A 17588-nucleotide genomic window follows, 5' to 3' on the forward strand; every position below is an offset into this window, starting at 1 on the left:
CTAGTCCTCTACATTACCAGATAACTTGTCATCGAGACATTTTCATACCATATGACAAAAATATTCTTTTAAATATCTTTGACTAACATCTCAATATTTTGTATAAGTAATACTTACAGTCCTGACCTTATCTGCAATACTGCTCTATATACATTTAGTATTCGGATGTTTGCTTTAAAAGTCCTGTGTCATATATTTACATTTATGGCACGCACTACACATTTCAAGTAATGACTAATGCAATATGGTGGCTTAAACCATTTTAACTCTTGTTATAAGTATTCATGTTATTTTGCACTTCTTTGTAAAAAAAAAAACTGTTACCATTTCATGTATACACATATAACTATTTGTATCCTTGGATAGCATCCGTAAAGCTGGTTCAAGACCAAAACTGGTAGAATATGGTTTTAAAATAAAAACAGCTGACGGTTCAAATATGCATTTCATACATTACTTAACGCCTGGTGGCATTACCTTCCAAAATTATTAGTATTTGGACTGAGGAAAATAATATTTTAAAGAACTGTTGATAGAAAATGAGAAAGAATTTTTGCATAAAATTAATAATGGAAAGAGAGATAACAGAAAATAATAAAGGCATTTCTTGGGACACAGAAATAATAAAAGATTCTTTAAAGAATGGAAAAGCCACATGAATCACAGGACCTCCAACTTAGCTGTTGAAATATGGTACAGATAATTTACATAAACTTTTTATAACCCTTTCTGAAAAATATTTAAATGCCAAGTTCATCCCAGAAGACTGGACAGTAAGATTTATATCAACATTTATAAAAAAGGAAAAGAAAGGTGAGCATAAAAATGATAAGAACTGTGACTAATACATTTACCACATTTTACAGATGGGATTATTAAATTTTTTTTACAGACAGGTAATGGTAGCAAAAGAACAAATTGGCTTCAGAGCACCAAGATCAGCCAGAGACCATATTTTATTTGCAACAAAAACTTGAAAAGAAAAATATTCGAAATCAGCCCTTTCACTTAGTATTTTTAGACATTAAAGAAGCTTATGATAAAATACATTCATGCAGTACGTGGAAGGCTATAAAATAATCTAATATTAATCCTATCATAATTAAAGCAATTCAGAATCTATGTGTATGAAAACTCAACAGCAAAAATAAAAATATGACACTTTCTCTGATCTGGATTTAAATATACAAAGGAATTACATCAGGAACGCAGCCTACCACTGACACTTTATAAAATATAGAATACAGAAAGTGTTGAAAAATTGAAAGAACAAATGTAAGAACTTACAAACCTCAATAAATGACAGTACTATACATTCACTACAGCTTGGTGGACCACGCAATTTTGGCATAAGGTGATAAGAGAATGAATATATCACTAGGATATTAAAAGAGCATAAAAATAGAGCCTTCAGGGTAACAGCAGGAACAAATCTTCATTTGTTCCTCTTATTACCATGGCACTTGAGGGGAAACCAAACACCAGACACTCCATAGGATGACCTATGCAGAGCAGGATGGACGACCTGGCAAAGGACGTGGCAGCCCTGGTGATTGAAGACACCTGGAAGAACCATGTACAAAACAGAAAGGAAGGGAGGAAATTCGTGGAAGCAGAGCATGTTCTGTAGGGCCACTGATTGCTGGATATGTATGTGTTTGTATGTAGAAGGAAAACATCACGATTTGACACTGGAAGAAGGAATGGGAGCAATCACATCTCACGAAGAGTACAAATATCTAGGAGTAAAAATCACATAAGGAAATTAATACAAGAATGAACATTGAAAAACTCACTACTGTAACATTCATATTTTATGGGATCAACAGCTCAAAAAAGAAAATTCTTCATAACAACTACTAAAAGCGTTATGACATATGGATAAAAGTATGGACAGTTAAATCTCAATTAATGAAAAGATTGATGGGAACTGCGATGGACTTTTGGAGACTGTCTGCAGGGATACCCCGGTGTATAAGGGATAGAAATGACATCCTCAAGAAGCAAGTGGATGTCACAAGTTCGATTACTGGTTTTGTGGAACAAAAACAACTCATATGTTATGGATATACAAAAAGGCTGTCAGAGGAGAGACTGCCATGACAAATCATGGAATGGGAACCACCAGGAATCAAATTTTATGTATAATTTTGGGTTACCAGAAAATGTAAATTCATTGTAAAATCCAGAATAATAACAACAATAATTAAATCTGACCATAGTATCTAGTCAACTGTGCAGGCTTCAGTCTAAAGAGAATACTGAAATTTTAGTAAAGTATATTCTCACTCTGAATAAGTCAAAGGTACGAGTTCAGAACAAACCTATTAACTTCAGTCCATTCAGGGTATCTAGTCTTACTTGAATGAAAGACTTGAGGTTATAATGATTCAAAAATGCCACAGATTTTCAATATAGTCTTTTTAATAACAAAATTCTTTAACACAACACTGTTTGAAAATACAGCTTTATTTCATCTGTAATTCAACTGGTGCAACACGATGCATCTGGTCCGACAAGTATTACACAAAGTACAATACTTTCTTCCTTATGAACTCAACAATTTTAAAAAATACCTGTGTCATAAATTCAGTGATTATTTCATTTCATACTGGTTTTAACATTAATATTCATAACAGCTGTTATCTGCAGTTAAGATTGCACATTTAATTATAACTACTTTCATTACAAAATGACACTTATTGATTGAAAACACTGAAATGCAGAAATTATGCATCGTCTTTCTGTGGACTGAATGTTGTACAATGTAGTTAAGATTTAAATCATTGGTACAAAATTTGATCAACAGAACAAAAATCACAAAGGATCAATGCGGATCACCTATAGAAAGTAGAAGGGAAGATATACTTTGCACATATGCAGTGAGACTAGTAAGAAAATAGTTTACTCAAAAAGGTCAACAAAAATAACTTTTCGTATTAAAAAAAATGAGGCTATCTTGTATATTGAATATACTGTTTTCAATCACATTGAAACAACAAAAGCCTTCAATATTTTTAGGAAAGCACACCATATAACATTAATTATACACAGATGCGTTATCATTTATTTCTAAACACCACAGTATTTGTAAATTGACATTAACATGGAATGAATGAAAAATTACTTACACTCTTATTTATGGATATTTATGCAATCATTGAATAAATTAACATTTCTATTCACAGTAGATCATTCATGACAAATCTCAAAATCTTTCATGCATCAAAAACACACTGACTATTTATACACATATATATGGCAGACAGTCCTGCTTCACACAGTTTGGTGCAAGTCAAACTTTATCAACATAAAACCCTCTAAGCACTTACACACAAAGCCAGATTAATTCTCACTAAAATAATCCTCCCTTACTGTTGGAAAATGTATATGTGGCCTCTCACATCAGCATCACACCTGATAAATTCACGATACTTCTTGAATAATACTAATATACATACAAAACATACAACAGTACTTCACCTCGTAAACGATCGTGCATGTCTCCCAAGATCTCTACGGCCGCCTCCTCTAACAGTCTGACCTCCAAACCGTTCTCTACTATTGTCTTTGACGGTCCAGTTCCCAGAGCGACCACCTCGACCTCCACCTCCACCACCACCACCACCACCACCTCCTCCTCCTCCTCCTCCACCTCCCCCTCCTCCACCACCTCCTCCACCCCCACCACCACCACTGCTGCCACCGCCACCCCCACTACCACTGCCACTACCACCGCCAAATCTGTTTCCACCAACAGCCGTCACACCAGAGAACTTCTCTTCAGAACGAGGTAACATGCGCACATCTCGTAGCTCAGGACTACGAAACGTTCTAGTTGTCTGGACTTGTTGATTGTTTGCATTTGTCACCTCATTTCCAAGTTGTGGCCAAACAGGTGAAACAGCGTCTCGATTGTTCCCAAGTCTTGGTGGCATTTGATTAACATTCCTTGATGCACCTGAACAGAAACAGAAATTAATTATTCTTAAAACACAATATTTTACCACATATTTACTATCCAATCCCAGGAAGTCTTTCACAAATATAAATGAAAAGTCATGTAAGACTGGACTATTTCAAAGCCTACTCCATAACAAGACATTACTACAAAAAATATACCAACATAATTGATATACCTCAAGTACCTAAAACAAAATGATAAAAGTCACTGTTGGACAACTCCAAGAAACACAAAATGCTTTTCAGTGTGCACAGTGATGTGATCAAATGACCAGGATAGGAGAGAAAAAATTATAAGTGTAACTGCTGCAAAAAAGCACAGATACAATTTCAGAGTACAAAAGCACATGATATAATTCTTATCTGAAGTCAGTCATGCAGAAACCTCTTTAATCAGTTTAATCAGTTTACAATTATTCAAACTCTAGCAGGACATAACGTTTCAGAAAATTGCAAGTTTCTTATTTGCACTTTGATATTCTCATATTTCTTATTTTGGTTTAACACTTGCAGTGTTGATGAAAAGTACCCGTTATGTTTAAAATAAAACATAACTTTGTTGACATAATGACAAGGAAAGCAGAGGAACCATGATTGTGCAATACCTATTGTAATTAGTCATTGTGTGGTTGAATAGGCATCCCTTTGTAAGTAAATAATCGTTGCTTTCAGTTCACCTTTTTATGTGCCGAACCATTAATTTCTTAAAAACATACACTGAAGAGGTTGCTGAATATCCCGTTGGGGTATATCTCGAAACTTATTGTAAGATTAAAAATGCGTACTGAACTTGGACTCAGCCTGGAACATTTCCCAAAATGCATCTTCAAGAAACAGATGGTAGTCACAGGCATTTTGCAGCCAAAAAGCAAAGCATGTGGACCTCAAAAACAGCTCTGCAATTATGTAAATGAGAAGCGACAATATGGACGTGCAGTGGCTAGTGAAATGGGCCAACTCAAAGCAGCTAGGCATCACCAGTTTTGAATCTGGCTGGGGAAGGCTACCACGATTTTTCAATACAGATGAGAGGAAAATACCATCACTCAATGACTTCCATACAATTGTGAGGTAAAAGTAGTAAATTTTCACTGCTATGTGATAAATTTGCACTTCGAACATTCCTACATACCACTCAACAACACCGTGAACAGGAAAAAGGAATCCATTGTCGTGATATGAACTGGCAGTGAAGAGTAGCAAAGGTGTGCAATGATGTTGTGTGTAAGTGACGATGGACAAAAACTACCACTATGTGTTATTTAAACAGAAAACTATTCTCAAAATATCAGTGAAAGGTGTATTGGTGAGAGCAAATCCAGAAGGGTGGAAGGACCCTTGTGATTGACTGGGTGACTCATGTTTGGCAATGTCACCCTGGTGCAGTACTGAATTTACAAAACATGTTGGTACTGGGCAGCTTCCGTGGATATACAACTGAGGAAGTGCGACACAAGTTACAGAAAGGGAAAACTGACTTTGCCATTATCCCTGGAGGCATTAACCCTTTAGCTGCTGTGGACGTGTTAACGTGCACGCCTTTGTACCTGTCCCAGTGTGGTTTGAACGTGTTTACGTGTGCCACCAGTCCTTCTACCTGGTACTCTGAAAGTGTCTACAGTTCTACCAGGTAGAAGGCACATTCGGAGCACACAGGGACAGGTACAAAGGTGCGCACGTTAACACGTCCAGAGCAGTTAAAGGGTTAACATCCATCCTGCAACCACTAGATGTGCATATAAAATGGCCATGCAAAGCTGCACTTAAAAAAGCAGTATATGCAATGGATGGCCAACGAAAACCACGAGTTCACAACAAGTGGAAAAATCAAGCGACCAGATTTGTCCTAGATCTCTGAGTGGGTGCAATGTGCGTGGGACTCCATTCCACCACCACTGCTAGAAAAATCCTTCAAAATATGAAATGTCACTAACTTAGTGGACAGAACAGAGGACTACACTCTATGGGGAGATGACGACGAAAACAATGATTCTCCCATGTAAAATGTAAATTTTCATGGCCAGAATTGTCACAGTTAATAAAATATTCCAAGCTATTATGCTGCGATCGAAGGGATTTCACTTTAAAACCCGACGTTTTGTCCCCATCTGTGGAGAACATTTTCAAGGGGGATCTTAGCTCTGTTGAATATCCGATTTCCACCCTGGCTCTCTGCTGACTACAGCAAAATTCCGCTTCTGCGAGCTCGCATGCAGTGGCATGACGTCACGTGGCGCAATTGGCCAATTGTGCTCACGTATTCAAAACATGTGACGTCATGCCACTGCGCGTGAGCTCGGCGAAATGGAATTTTGCTGTAGTCAGTAGTGAGCCAGGGTGGAAATCGGACATTCAACAGAGCTACGATCCCCCTTGAAAATGTCCTCTGCAGATGGGGACGACACGTTAACACGTTGGGTTTTAAAGTGAAATACCTTCGACCACAGCATAATAACGTGGAATATTTTATTAATTGTAATGATTCTCCCACTAATAGTGGTGAAGAAAGGTATGATGAATATAATGGTTTTGGTGTTTTTTATTTTTGTATGTAAAACACAAATTAAAGCTAACCTTTTTTTTTTTTCTTTTTCTTTTTTTTCCACTCTTAAAATTGGTTGCACAGATTATTCAATGGCATGGATTATTTGCATGTATATGGTAAATAACATTCAGAGCTCACAGATTACTTTTTCAAATAATATCTACATTGCATGCTTCACATTTCATTAACTGATAATTTATGCAGAGACTGCATGTAGAGTGGAAGGCAACAAGCGCAAGTATGTGCTGCCAGGTGTAGAATTATATATCAATCTAGACCATGTATCTTTTCACAAAATATGTATGTGTGTGAGAGAGAGAGAAAAGTAATGCCTCTGAATTTTTCATGTGAAACCTAAACTTTTTTAAAAAACAGATGTTATTGACATTCTATATCTTTATTCTTCATATCTACATATTTATTTCTCAACACAGTCACCCTCGTGATGAATCCATTTCTTCCATCGAGACCAGTTTGTTGATATGTCTCTGTACAATGTTTGACTTTGTTGATGGAGCCACAACCGCACATTTGCTTGCACTGCTTCATCACTGTCAAAGTGAAGTCCTTGAAAGTGTTCTTTTTAAGTTTTGGAAACAGATGAAAATTGGATGGTGCCAAGCCGGGACTGTGTGTAGGACGGTCAGTGACAGCGAACCCAAGGCATCGGATTGTTGCAGATGGTGCAGCACTCGTGTGTTGTCATGTTCAAGGAGGAGGTGCTCCATCTGTGGGTGGATTCTTCAAATTCGTGCTGTCAGTTTTTTGAGTGTCTTGAAGTACCTTGCAGAGTTGTGGTGATACCTTTAGGCATGAATTCCAAATGCACCACACATCTTAAACACCCCAGAACACTGCGAGCATGACTTCGCCTGCTGATGGCATGGTCTTGAACTATTTTGGCGTCAGTGATGCTCTGCGATGGAACTCCATTGATGCTCTCTTGTTTTTGCGGTTGAAATGGTGAACCCCTGCATTCGTAACCTGTCAGTGTTATTAAGGAACCCATCACCCTCATGCTCAAAACGCAAAATAAATTGTTGACAGGTGACCAATCCCCTCTGTTTCAAGTCAGGTGCGAGCATTCAAGATGCCCACTGTACCCAGATCTGCAATAGTGGCTTGTATATGCTCTCATGATATGCCAACATAACATAACACCTCTCGCTGAGAATGTAGTCAGAAGTTTCTGCTCATATCACATTTTGTGCAAGTGCATGTGAAGTGAACTAGTGAACGAAAATTGAGTGAAAAACTGTGTTGAAACAGTGCACTGAATAGATGCTGATCGAGACACCAACCAGACGCGCAACAGGACAAAATTTTTTTGTAGATGACATGCTGTCGGAAAATGATGACAAAAAGCACAAATACCGGTGTAAAATAATGCAGTCAATTTAGTGATGTAGTTTTAAGAAATAAAATTTGACCCACAGAAGATGACACATAGGTATCAAAACATTTCTGGGTAAATACGAAAATAAACTAATTGTGTTTGCCTAAGGCTGATTTTCAAAACAACCCAGTTTTAAATCACAAACACAGAAGAACATCAAGAGGAGCTTCAAACCATAGTAAAATGAGTATGATATGCCAAACTTACACAAGGGACGAGTCTGTGTTATCTGATAATTTTTCTCCGACGAGTTCATCAACCGGATTCCGATGAATCTCATCAGTTGCCGTACACGTTCGTCCACTCTGTGCTTTATCACACATGTTGGGCTTACCATCACTGTTGCCTACATTAAAAGCATGAACAATCCAATCTCACACATTACTGTTCTTCTACAGATTTCAATTGTTGTCATGTTTCCTGCAGTTAGAAACTTGATTGCAGCATGCTGTTTCACACTGACATAGTTATGTTACACACCGCCATGTTACACACTACAATTCAGAGTCCTCTAACTGCAGAGGGTTGCAACTTGCATCAGCAAAGCAGAAAAGTTAACCCAGTAATATGTATGATGTGTAATACCTCAACCGATATTGAGAACAGAATAAAAAATTTGGAGGCATTACTTTTCAGCATGCCCTTCAACAATCTGTTGACGTGTATCAGTGAAGGTGAAGGGGTGTTGTGCTGACACTTAGTAGATGTGGAGAAAAGGATTGAAAATAGCATATGTACCCAAATGCTGTCTTAAAATTTTTGATGACTGTGTAACAAATGTTGATGCATTACACCACTAGAAGTGCCTTAATACATTTCATGCTTATGAACGTCACTTTCAGCTGAGCTTATGAATAATTTGTGTTTGTAGTTTACTGTTGACCTGATATGGTTGGTCTTGGTTCCACTGGAATCTAAATAGGTGATAGGAGGAAAATATACAGTGTGTTTCAAAAAGAATTACCTGATTTTGGGAGGAAATAAGTACGAAACATGGGACATGCTGGCAAGGAAATGTGTGTTGTGTGAATGAGCATTGCCTAGAGTTTCAGAAAATCGCCTTTAGATGTCAATCAGCATGTCTTCTCAGTATGCAGTCAGAGAAAAGTCCACTCAACAGAAGGTGTCCAGCGTGCTTTTCATTGGTTTCAAAATGTGTGGAAACAGAAAATCTCTGAGAAAATGATAACTGTGTGAATAACAATAAAAAACTGGAATTGGGTGTGAAAAGAGAAAGTGACTTATTAGCTTGGTCATCCATTACAACAAGTTGAAGTTGAGAATAATATGATAAAAACTTAAGGTTGAACTGTTGTAATGGAAATACATGGTAGGTTAACTGTTTTCTGCTACGTGTTGCTGTGCACCATGCACCATCTGGTATAAGTAAGTGGTTGCCTTTCCCTTCTTTTACAAATTAACAATTCTAGTGTTTTAATTTGCATTTTTATAGCTGTTATATTACTTTGTGACATCATAGGGAAAGACTTACATCAGTTGTCTTGAGATTATTTTGAACATGAGCCACAGTTTTTTTTCCAATCGTACCTCCCATTCTTTGAAACTATATCTTCCAAGTTTTGGTTTTTGAAAATTGACAGATACATGTGTCATATTGTCTGTCCTTTCTTCTCGCCAATGTTTTGTACATTTTAATCTCCTCACTCATTGTCTGGAGTACCTCCTCATTTCTTATCAGTCTGCATAATTTTTAATAGCCTTCTGTAGCACCACATCTCGAATGCTTCAATTCTCTTCGTTTTTGATTTTCCCACAGGTCATTACTCACTTCCATACAATACTGTGTTCCAAACATACATTCTAAGAAATTTCTTCCATGTTTGATATTGGTAGACTTCTTTTGGCCATGAAGGGAGAACATGATTTCTTTATAGATGTCATAGAACTTGTAAGAAGAAGGGAGGAGGAAATTATTCAAGAATAAATGTTTTAAAAATGCTTAAGAGTCTTGTCAGCATTAATTGATGCATACAAAATGGTTTTATTGTGCCCACTCAGATCATGCTAATTATGGGAAAAAGTTCACAATTATTTTTGGTGGAATGTTATTGTGCTCCAAAATTTTGGTGGCTTGGAATGACCAGAAAATCTATGAATGATAAAAACGTAGCTATACCTGTGCCCAGAATGCACAAATCTTTTGCCACCAGCCATTGATTGTCTAAGAGATACTGCCAGTAAAAGAGCAAGTGACTATAGCAGTTAACTAATTAGATAGCTATGCAGGATATATGGTTGTTGCCAACCAGTTCGATTTTGCTAATTCAGTAGAAATATCGGTATTTATTTTTGTTTCCATTTAATTCAAACAAAATATACTTCTTTTCATTTAAATAAAGGAAATGAATAACTTCCTGGTCAGTCCAGTACTACTACTCTCCTTTCATTCCACACAGAACTGCTTCATTCATCAAGCGAATAGTATCATGACAACCCAATCATGACTTCACCGAGTGATGTGGCGCAGTGGTTAGCACACTGGACTCGCATTCGAGGGGACGACGGTTCAATCCCGTGTCCGGCCATCCTGATTTAGGTTTTCCGTGATTTCCCTAAATCGCTCCAGGCAAATGCCAGGATGGTTCCTTTGAAAGGGCACGGCCGACTTCCTTCCGATGAGACCGATGACCTCACTGTTTGGTCTTTTCCCCCAAACAACCCCACCCATGACTTTAACATGGTAGAGTGATTACATGGAAGGAAACTGAATGTGGGAGCTGAAAGCCAACAGCCAAAGCCTGAGTTTCCAGAAGCAGTATTGGACTGTTCACATGATAAGCTAGAATCAGTTTTGCAAAATTGATTTATGGTAAACCAGATTTGGAAGCTTATGTTAATGTAGACTTTTAATTTGATGGTATGGAAGGGGGGAGAGAAATATGGATAAATGGGTGCAGTATGGGTGACGCTAATGAGTCATCAGTATATGAGGGTTGCTACTTACCATATAGCAGAGATGCTGAGTTGCAGGTAGGCACAACAAAAAGACTGTCACAATATAAGTTTTCGGACAACAACACCTTTGTCGAAGATAGAAGAGACACACACACTTTCAAGGACTTCACTTTGACAGTGATGAAGCAGTGCAAGCAAATGTGCGGTTGTGGCTCCATCAACAAAGTCAAACATTCTACAGAGACATATCAACAAACTGGTCTCGATGGAAGAAATGCATTCATCACGAGGGTGACTGTGTTGAGAAATTAATATGTAGATATGAAGAATAAAGATATAGAATGTCAATAACATCTGTTTTTTAAAAAAGTTTAGGTTTCACATGAAAAATTCAGAGGCATTACTTTTCTCTCTCACACACACATACATATTTTGTGAAAAGATACATGGTTTAGATTGATATATAATTCTACACCTGGCAGCACATACTTGCGCTTGTTGCCTTCCACTCTACATGCAGTCTCTGCATAAATCAGTTAATGAGATGTGAAGGATGCAATGTAGATATTATTTGAAAAAGTAATCTGTGAGCTCTGAATGTTATTTACCATATACATGCAAATAATCCATGCCATTGAATAATCTGTGCAACCAATTTTAAGAGTGGAAAAAAAAGGTTAGCTTTAATTTGTGTTTTACATACAAAAATAAAAAACACCAAAACCATTATATTCATCATACCTTTCTTCACCACTATTAGTGGGAGAATCATTACAATTAATAAAATATTCCACGTTATTATGCTGTGGTCGAAGGTATTTCACTTTAAAACCCAACGTGTTAACGTGTCGTCCCCATCTGCAGAGGACATTTTCAAGGGGGATCGTAGCTCTGTTGAATGTCCGATTTCCACCCTGGCTCACTACTGACTACAGCAAAATTCCATTTCGCCGAGCTCACGCGCAGTGGCATGACGTCACATGTTTTGAATACGTGAGCACAATTGGCCAATTGCGCCACGTGACGTCATGCCACTGCATGCGAGCTCGCAGAAGCGGAATTTTGCTGTAGTCAGCAGAGAGCCAGGGTGGAAATCGGATATTCAACAGAGCTAAGATCCCCCTTGAAAATGTTCTCCACAGATGGGGACAAAACGTCGGGTTTTAAAGTGAAATCCCTTCGATCGCAGCATAATAGCTTGGAATATTTTATTAACTGTGACAATTCTGGCCATGAAAATTTACATTTTACATGGGAGAATCATTGTTTTCGTCGTCATCTCCCCATAGAGTGTAGTCCTCTGTTCTGTCCACTAAGTTAGTGACATTTCATATTTTGAAGGATTTTTCTAGCAGTGGTGGTGGAATGGAGTCCCACGCACATTGCACCCACTCAGAGATCTAGGACAAATCTGGTCGCTTGATTTTTCCACTTGTTGTGAACTCGTGGTTTTCGTTGGCCATCCATTGCATATACTGCTTTTTAAGTGCAGCTTTGCATGGCCATTTTATATGCACATCTAGTGGTTGCAGGATGGATGTTAACCCTTTAACTGCTCTGGACGTGTTAACGTGCGCACCTTTGTACCTGTCCCTGTGTGCTCCGAATGTGCCTTCTACCTGGTAGAACTGTAGACACGTTCAGAGTACCAGGTAGAAGGACTGCTGGCACACGTAAACACGTTCAAACCACACTGGGACAGGTACAAAGGCGTGCATGTTAACACGTCCACAGCAGCTAAAGGGTTAAGGCCTCCAGGGATAATGGCAAAGTCAGTTTTCCCTTTCTGTAACTTGTGTCGCACTTCCTCAGTTGTATATCCACGGAAGCTGCCCAGTACCAACATGTTTTGTAAATTCAGTACTGCACCAGGGTGACATTGCCAAACATGAGTCACCCAGTTAAACACAAGGGTCCTCCCACCCTTCTGGATTTGCTCTCACCAATACACCTTTCACTGATATTTTGAGAATAGTTTTCTGTTTAAATAACACATAGTGGTCGTTTTTGTCCATCGTCACTTACACACAACATCATTGCACACCTTTGCTGCTCTTCACTGCCAGTTCATATCACGACAATGGATTCCCTTTTCCTGTTCACGGTGTTGTTGAGTGGTATGTAGGAATGTTCGCAGTGCAAATTTATCGCATAGCAGTGAAAATTTACTACTTTTACCTCACAATTGTTTGGAAGTCATTGTGTGATGGTATTTTCCTCTGATCTGTATTAAAAATCGTGGTAGCCTTCCCCAGCCAGATTCAAAACTGGTGATGCCTAGTTCCTTTGAGTTGGCCCATTTCACTAGCCACTGCACGCCCATATTGTCGCTTCTCATTTACATAATTGCAGAGCTGTTTTTGAGGTCCACATGCTTTGTTTTTTCGCTGCAAAATGCCTGTGACTACCATCTGTTTCTTGAAGATGCATTTTGTGTTTTGGCAGTCACGAATACAACCCTCACTCACATCGTACTTTCTTCCTGCTGCAGAGTTTCCATTGTTCTCCACTTCTTCAATAATTTTAAGTTTTTATTTAGTTGAGTAAAAGCTGTGTGTGTGTGTGTGTGAGAGAGAGAGAGAGAGAGAGAGAGAGAGAGAGAGAGAGAGATGGGTTTTTTGGGATGGGGGGTAGGTCCTGCCTGGATAGCTCACTATCCATGTAAGGAAATGTTCCAGGCTTGAGTCCAAGTTCAGTACGCATTTTTAATCTTACAATAAGTTTCGAGATATACCCCAACGGGATATTCAGCAACCTCTTCAGTGTATGTTTTTAAGAAATTAATGGTTTGGCACATAAAAAGGTGAACTGAAAACAACGATTATTTACTTACAAAGGGATGCTAATTCAACTACACAATGACTAATTACAATAGGTATTGCACAATCATGGTTCCTCTGCTTTCCTTGTCATTATGTCAACAATGTTATGTTTTATTTTAAACATAACGGGTACTTTTCAGCAACACTGCAAGTGTTAAACCAAAATAAGAAATATGAGAATATCAAAAGTGCAAATAAGAAACTTGCAATTTTCTGAAACGTTATGTCCTGCTAGAGTTTGAATAATTGTAAACTTTGGTAATATAGCAAACACAATGCTAATATAACCTGTGAGTTTTTATTCATTGCTAAATAACTCAAATACTTACTAGGGAAGCCAAATTCTCATCACACACAGACATTAGAATTGTGTTGCATCATTAATGCTAAACAATATGGATGTGTTGTGTGACAGTCTTAACTGATAAATGAAGCACTGTAAAACTACCAGAATACTTATGTTTATATAGTTTACAGGCTTCATACATTGCCAAGTCCAAATTTGATTAGATAAAAATAGTTCCTAAATTTCTTGCTCTGAAGAGCACTAGCCAATAAAGATGAAAAAAAAAAAAAGTGTGCAAAGTTGTGTGGTTAAGGAGAAAATTGAAAGTGTCACACATACCACGTCCATTTTCCCTACGATTATATTGAGCAGCTGAACCGAAAAAGCGTCCTCTGTCTGAAGCGAATGCTCTTCCCCGGCCCCTTGGTCTTGTTGAAACCATGTCCTGCAAGAAACAACTTTCATAAATCATCAGCTTGGGGAAAATATTGTTTGAACAAGCATCACATTATACAACATAATATTCTGAATACAGAAAATATTTGCAATTTCTATTTACCTTTGTACGCATAGATATTTTATTATAGCCTGTAGGACCAGTGGGCTGCTGCCCTGAGATTTCAAGGGCTACAAAATCGTCAACATGAAGGGAAGGTGGCCTAGAAGTATTTGGAGGTCTCGAACGAAACAAGTCACCTCTTTGTGGGGCTACAGACCTCCCAAACCCACGACCACGCATGGGTGCAACTAGGAAACAGAAATGTTAGGTTTATACTCCACCAGTTACATCAAAATGAGCTACCCACAATAATAATAATAATAATAATAATAATAATAATAATAATAATAATACAGTCTAAAACTAGAACTGTGAAGACACTCACTGAATGGTCGTTTGTTTTTGTTTTCTGGTGACAAATATTTGTTCATCTCTTCACCTCTCTTCTTCATTTGTTCAGCTTCATCATCTGCGGCCAGATCTTTTATGCGATACAAACGCTCTGTCTCCATAGGCAAATGAAAGTCTGGTAGATACTGCCTTGTAATTTCCATAAGATCACAGGTAACCTATAATAAATTGGAACATGGTGTCATGTTGAAAATCTTGATGAAACACATAGAAAACAGAAAAAGATTGTGTGCAGAGATCTAACAATTGCAGTTTACATAAAAACAGAAATTCCTCTCTCTCCATAAATCAAAAAACAATTAGATAGTGAAATGTGAGCTATAATGGCACCAACCTGTTCCATGTCTTGATCAGCATCATCCACAGGTGGTGGTGCAAGCCAGTAAGTAGAATTCAGCCTTTCATCATCTACTTCCCCAACAACATAAACGGATCGAACAGCAAACTGAGACAGCAATGATTCTGGAGCTGGAATGAGTGGTTCTGTAAAATCTGAAACAGAAGTTTAAGTGCAAAATACTATTATGTGAAGGAGAATGTTTATAGAATAAAAAGACAAATAACATTACAACTCTAAACTTTTTCATGGATAATATAGTCCTTATAAAATAAACATAAGCAACACCACATTATATGAAACTGAAATGAAATGGTCGTAGGAAATAACTAGTACAAGGTACCCTCCACCGTACACCGTATGGTGGCTTGCGGAGAATGTATGTAGATGTAGATATATGGCATAGGTGGCTGAGACACTTCATCTTGCACTGCATGACTGCATGGTGCAAGTCTTTCCATTTGACGCCACTTGACCACCTTGCACATTGCTGAAGATAAGATGAAATAATTCGGGCAACATGAACCCCCAGTTCCTGAGTGAAGGAAATCTCTCTCCCAGCCAGGAATCAAATGTGGGACCCCATGATCGAAAGGCAGTGATGCTAACCCCTAGACCACAAGCAGCTCTCATACTTTTTTTACATGCTAATGAATTGTGTCGGGTTCCTAAATGTAACGAATTCTTCAGGGCTGCGAAAAAACAGCACTGGATTAATTTTCTTTGTGCAAAACCGCAAATTTCTGTGACATTTCCTGTACTGTGCTGAAATAGTGGAGTAGAGAAAGACAGTCAAACAATTTACAGACAAAATTTCTTAGATTATGTACAAAGAGGCATAATTCTGCATAAAACAAGTGCATGCTGGAACTTAGCATAGCCACAGTATACTCAATTTTACCACATTTGCCACAGTGGGGCTTTAAATATACAGCCTCTATCATAGTGAATTTACAAGATGCATTTTAAAATAAGAGATGATTAGCTATGAAGAACAGCTGGTGACACTAATTAGATTACACCAGCTCAGCATCTTCAAATGGATCATCTGACAAATGACATCCGCAGTCATAAATTTATTGTTGTTTCCTACCACATAACACAGCACTGAATGTGGAAATAAAAGAATCCAATAGATCTAGAAGTTAATTTAGTGATTATATTTTTTAATGCAGTATAACAATGTTGATAAAGTTAATTATCAAATGATTCACACAATGGGCTATGATGTCATATCGTAAATTGCAAAAATTGAGTCAAAATGTTCCCAAGAAGACATCAGTGACAAATGAGCAGACAGACATATCAGTGAAAGTGTAAATATGAAAAATCACAATTTAATAAAATTATGGATTGTTGCATGTAATATCCAAAAGTTTGCAAAACAGGATTACTCAGAATTGTGACTAATTATGGGACTCACATTGAGTACCAAAAAATTACTGGCAACTCTTCCTAAGGGCTTAGATCCATATGTGCATGGATTTCATGGAGGTACATACCATTCCACAGGAGGAAGGGGGAAAATCCATCTGCTTTTTTACACATTGACATCACTACAATTCATTAAAATATGTAGCATTTCTTAGAGAAAATGAGTGTAAATGAACCAATAATGAAAGTATTCCACTAAACTTGATTTGGATAAATCTGATACTTTTTGGTCTAAGAAATTTTGGTCTCTCAATGTCCCTGATTTAAATCCTTTGGGTTACTAGATATTGAGTGCTGTATCCTACTACTAGCACGTGTACGTGTGTGTGTGTGTGTGTGTGTGTGTGTGTGTGTGTGTGTGTGTGGGCGCGCGCGCGCGTGTGTGTGTGAATGGGCCACCAACTGTATCAACGCGAGTCGGTCGCTGGAAGCCACCTGTTGGAGGTCTGCCGAGGTGTCATTTTCTGCCATGCCGTCTGCCAGCAACTTGCACATATATATGCACGGAGCAATGCTGACTGACCCTTGATTGCCAGCCAGTTGTACTGTTCACAACAGTTGTTCTACATCTCATAATGTATGGGGTCACAAGAGGCTTATTTCTATTATTGTTCCGAGGTTTATAAATAAATCCACATTTGTGTTACTTGGATCGGTTTCGTTACTTGGTTACTAAATGGAGCATAAGTGAAAGGGTCTCCAACAATCTCAACATATTGAGATAATGTCATTAAGGATCACCACTCAGGCAACATTGGCCAATATGCCTCAGATGTTATGTCGGGTAGGCGCGTATTTCAGATCAATGTCGGGGGCCATTACTAAATGTAGAGATTGAAACACTGTATCACTGTGTTCTATAGAGTTTCCCCATATACCAAATAAAAGAATTTTTTGTAACATTTATTATTTTGATAATAGCGTATCATTTAAATAAACTGTTAAATTTATCCAAATTTTGGTGAAGCACCCAGTATAT

The 17588-nt window shown here is 37.9% G+C and overlaps 1 protein-coding gene across 1 annotated transcript in view; it reads right to left on the reverse strand.

The window, feature by feature from the left end:
• Positions 1-2353: 2353 nt before the first annotated feature.
• Positions 2354-17588, reverse strand: part of LOC126253686 (protein virilizer homolog) — a 110680-nt gene continuing 95445 nt past the window's right edge. The window contains exons 15-20 of the mRNA XM_049955212.1: positions 15173-15330; positions 14813-14996; positions 14488-14675; positions 14268-14373; positions 3770-3961; positions 2354-3661 (exon numbers count right to left, since the gene is read on the reverse strand). Of these exons, the coding sequence (XP_049811169.1) occupies positions 3480-3661; positions 3770-3961; positions 14268-14373; positions 14488-14675; positions 14813-14996; positions 15173-15330 (1010 nt within the window). The 3' untranslated portion in view covers positions 2354-3479. The remainder of the gene's footprint in view (positions 3662-3769; positions 3962-14267; positions 14374-14487; positions 14676-14812; positions 14997-15172; positions 15331-17588) is intronic.

The sequence above is a fragment of the Schistocerca nitens genome, chromosome 4, assembly GCF_023898315.1.
Source record: "Schistocerca nitens isolate TAMUIC-IGC-003100 chromosome 4, iqSchNite1.1, whole genome shotgun sequence".
Classification (NCBI taxonomy): Eukaryota; Metazoa; Arthropoda; class Insecta; order Orthoptera; family Acrididae; genus Schistocerca; species Schistocerca nitens.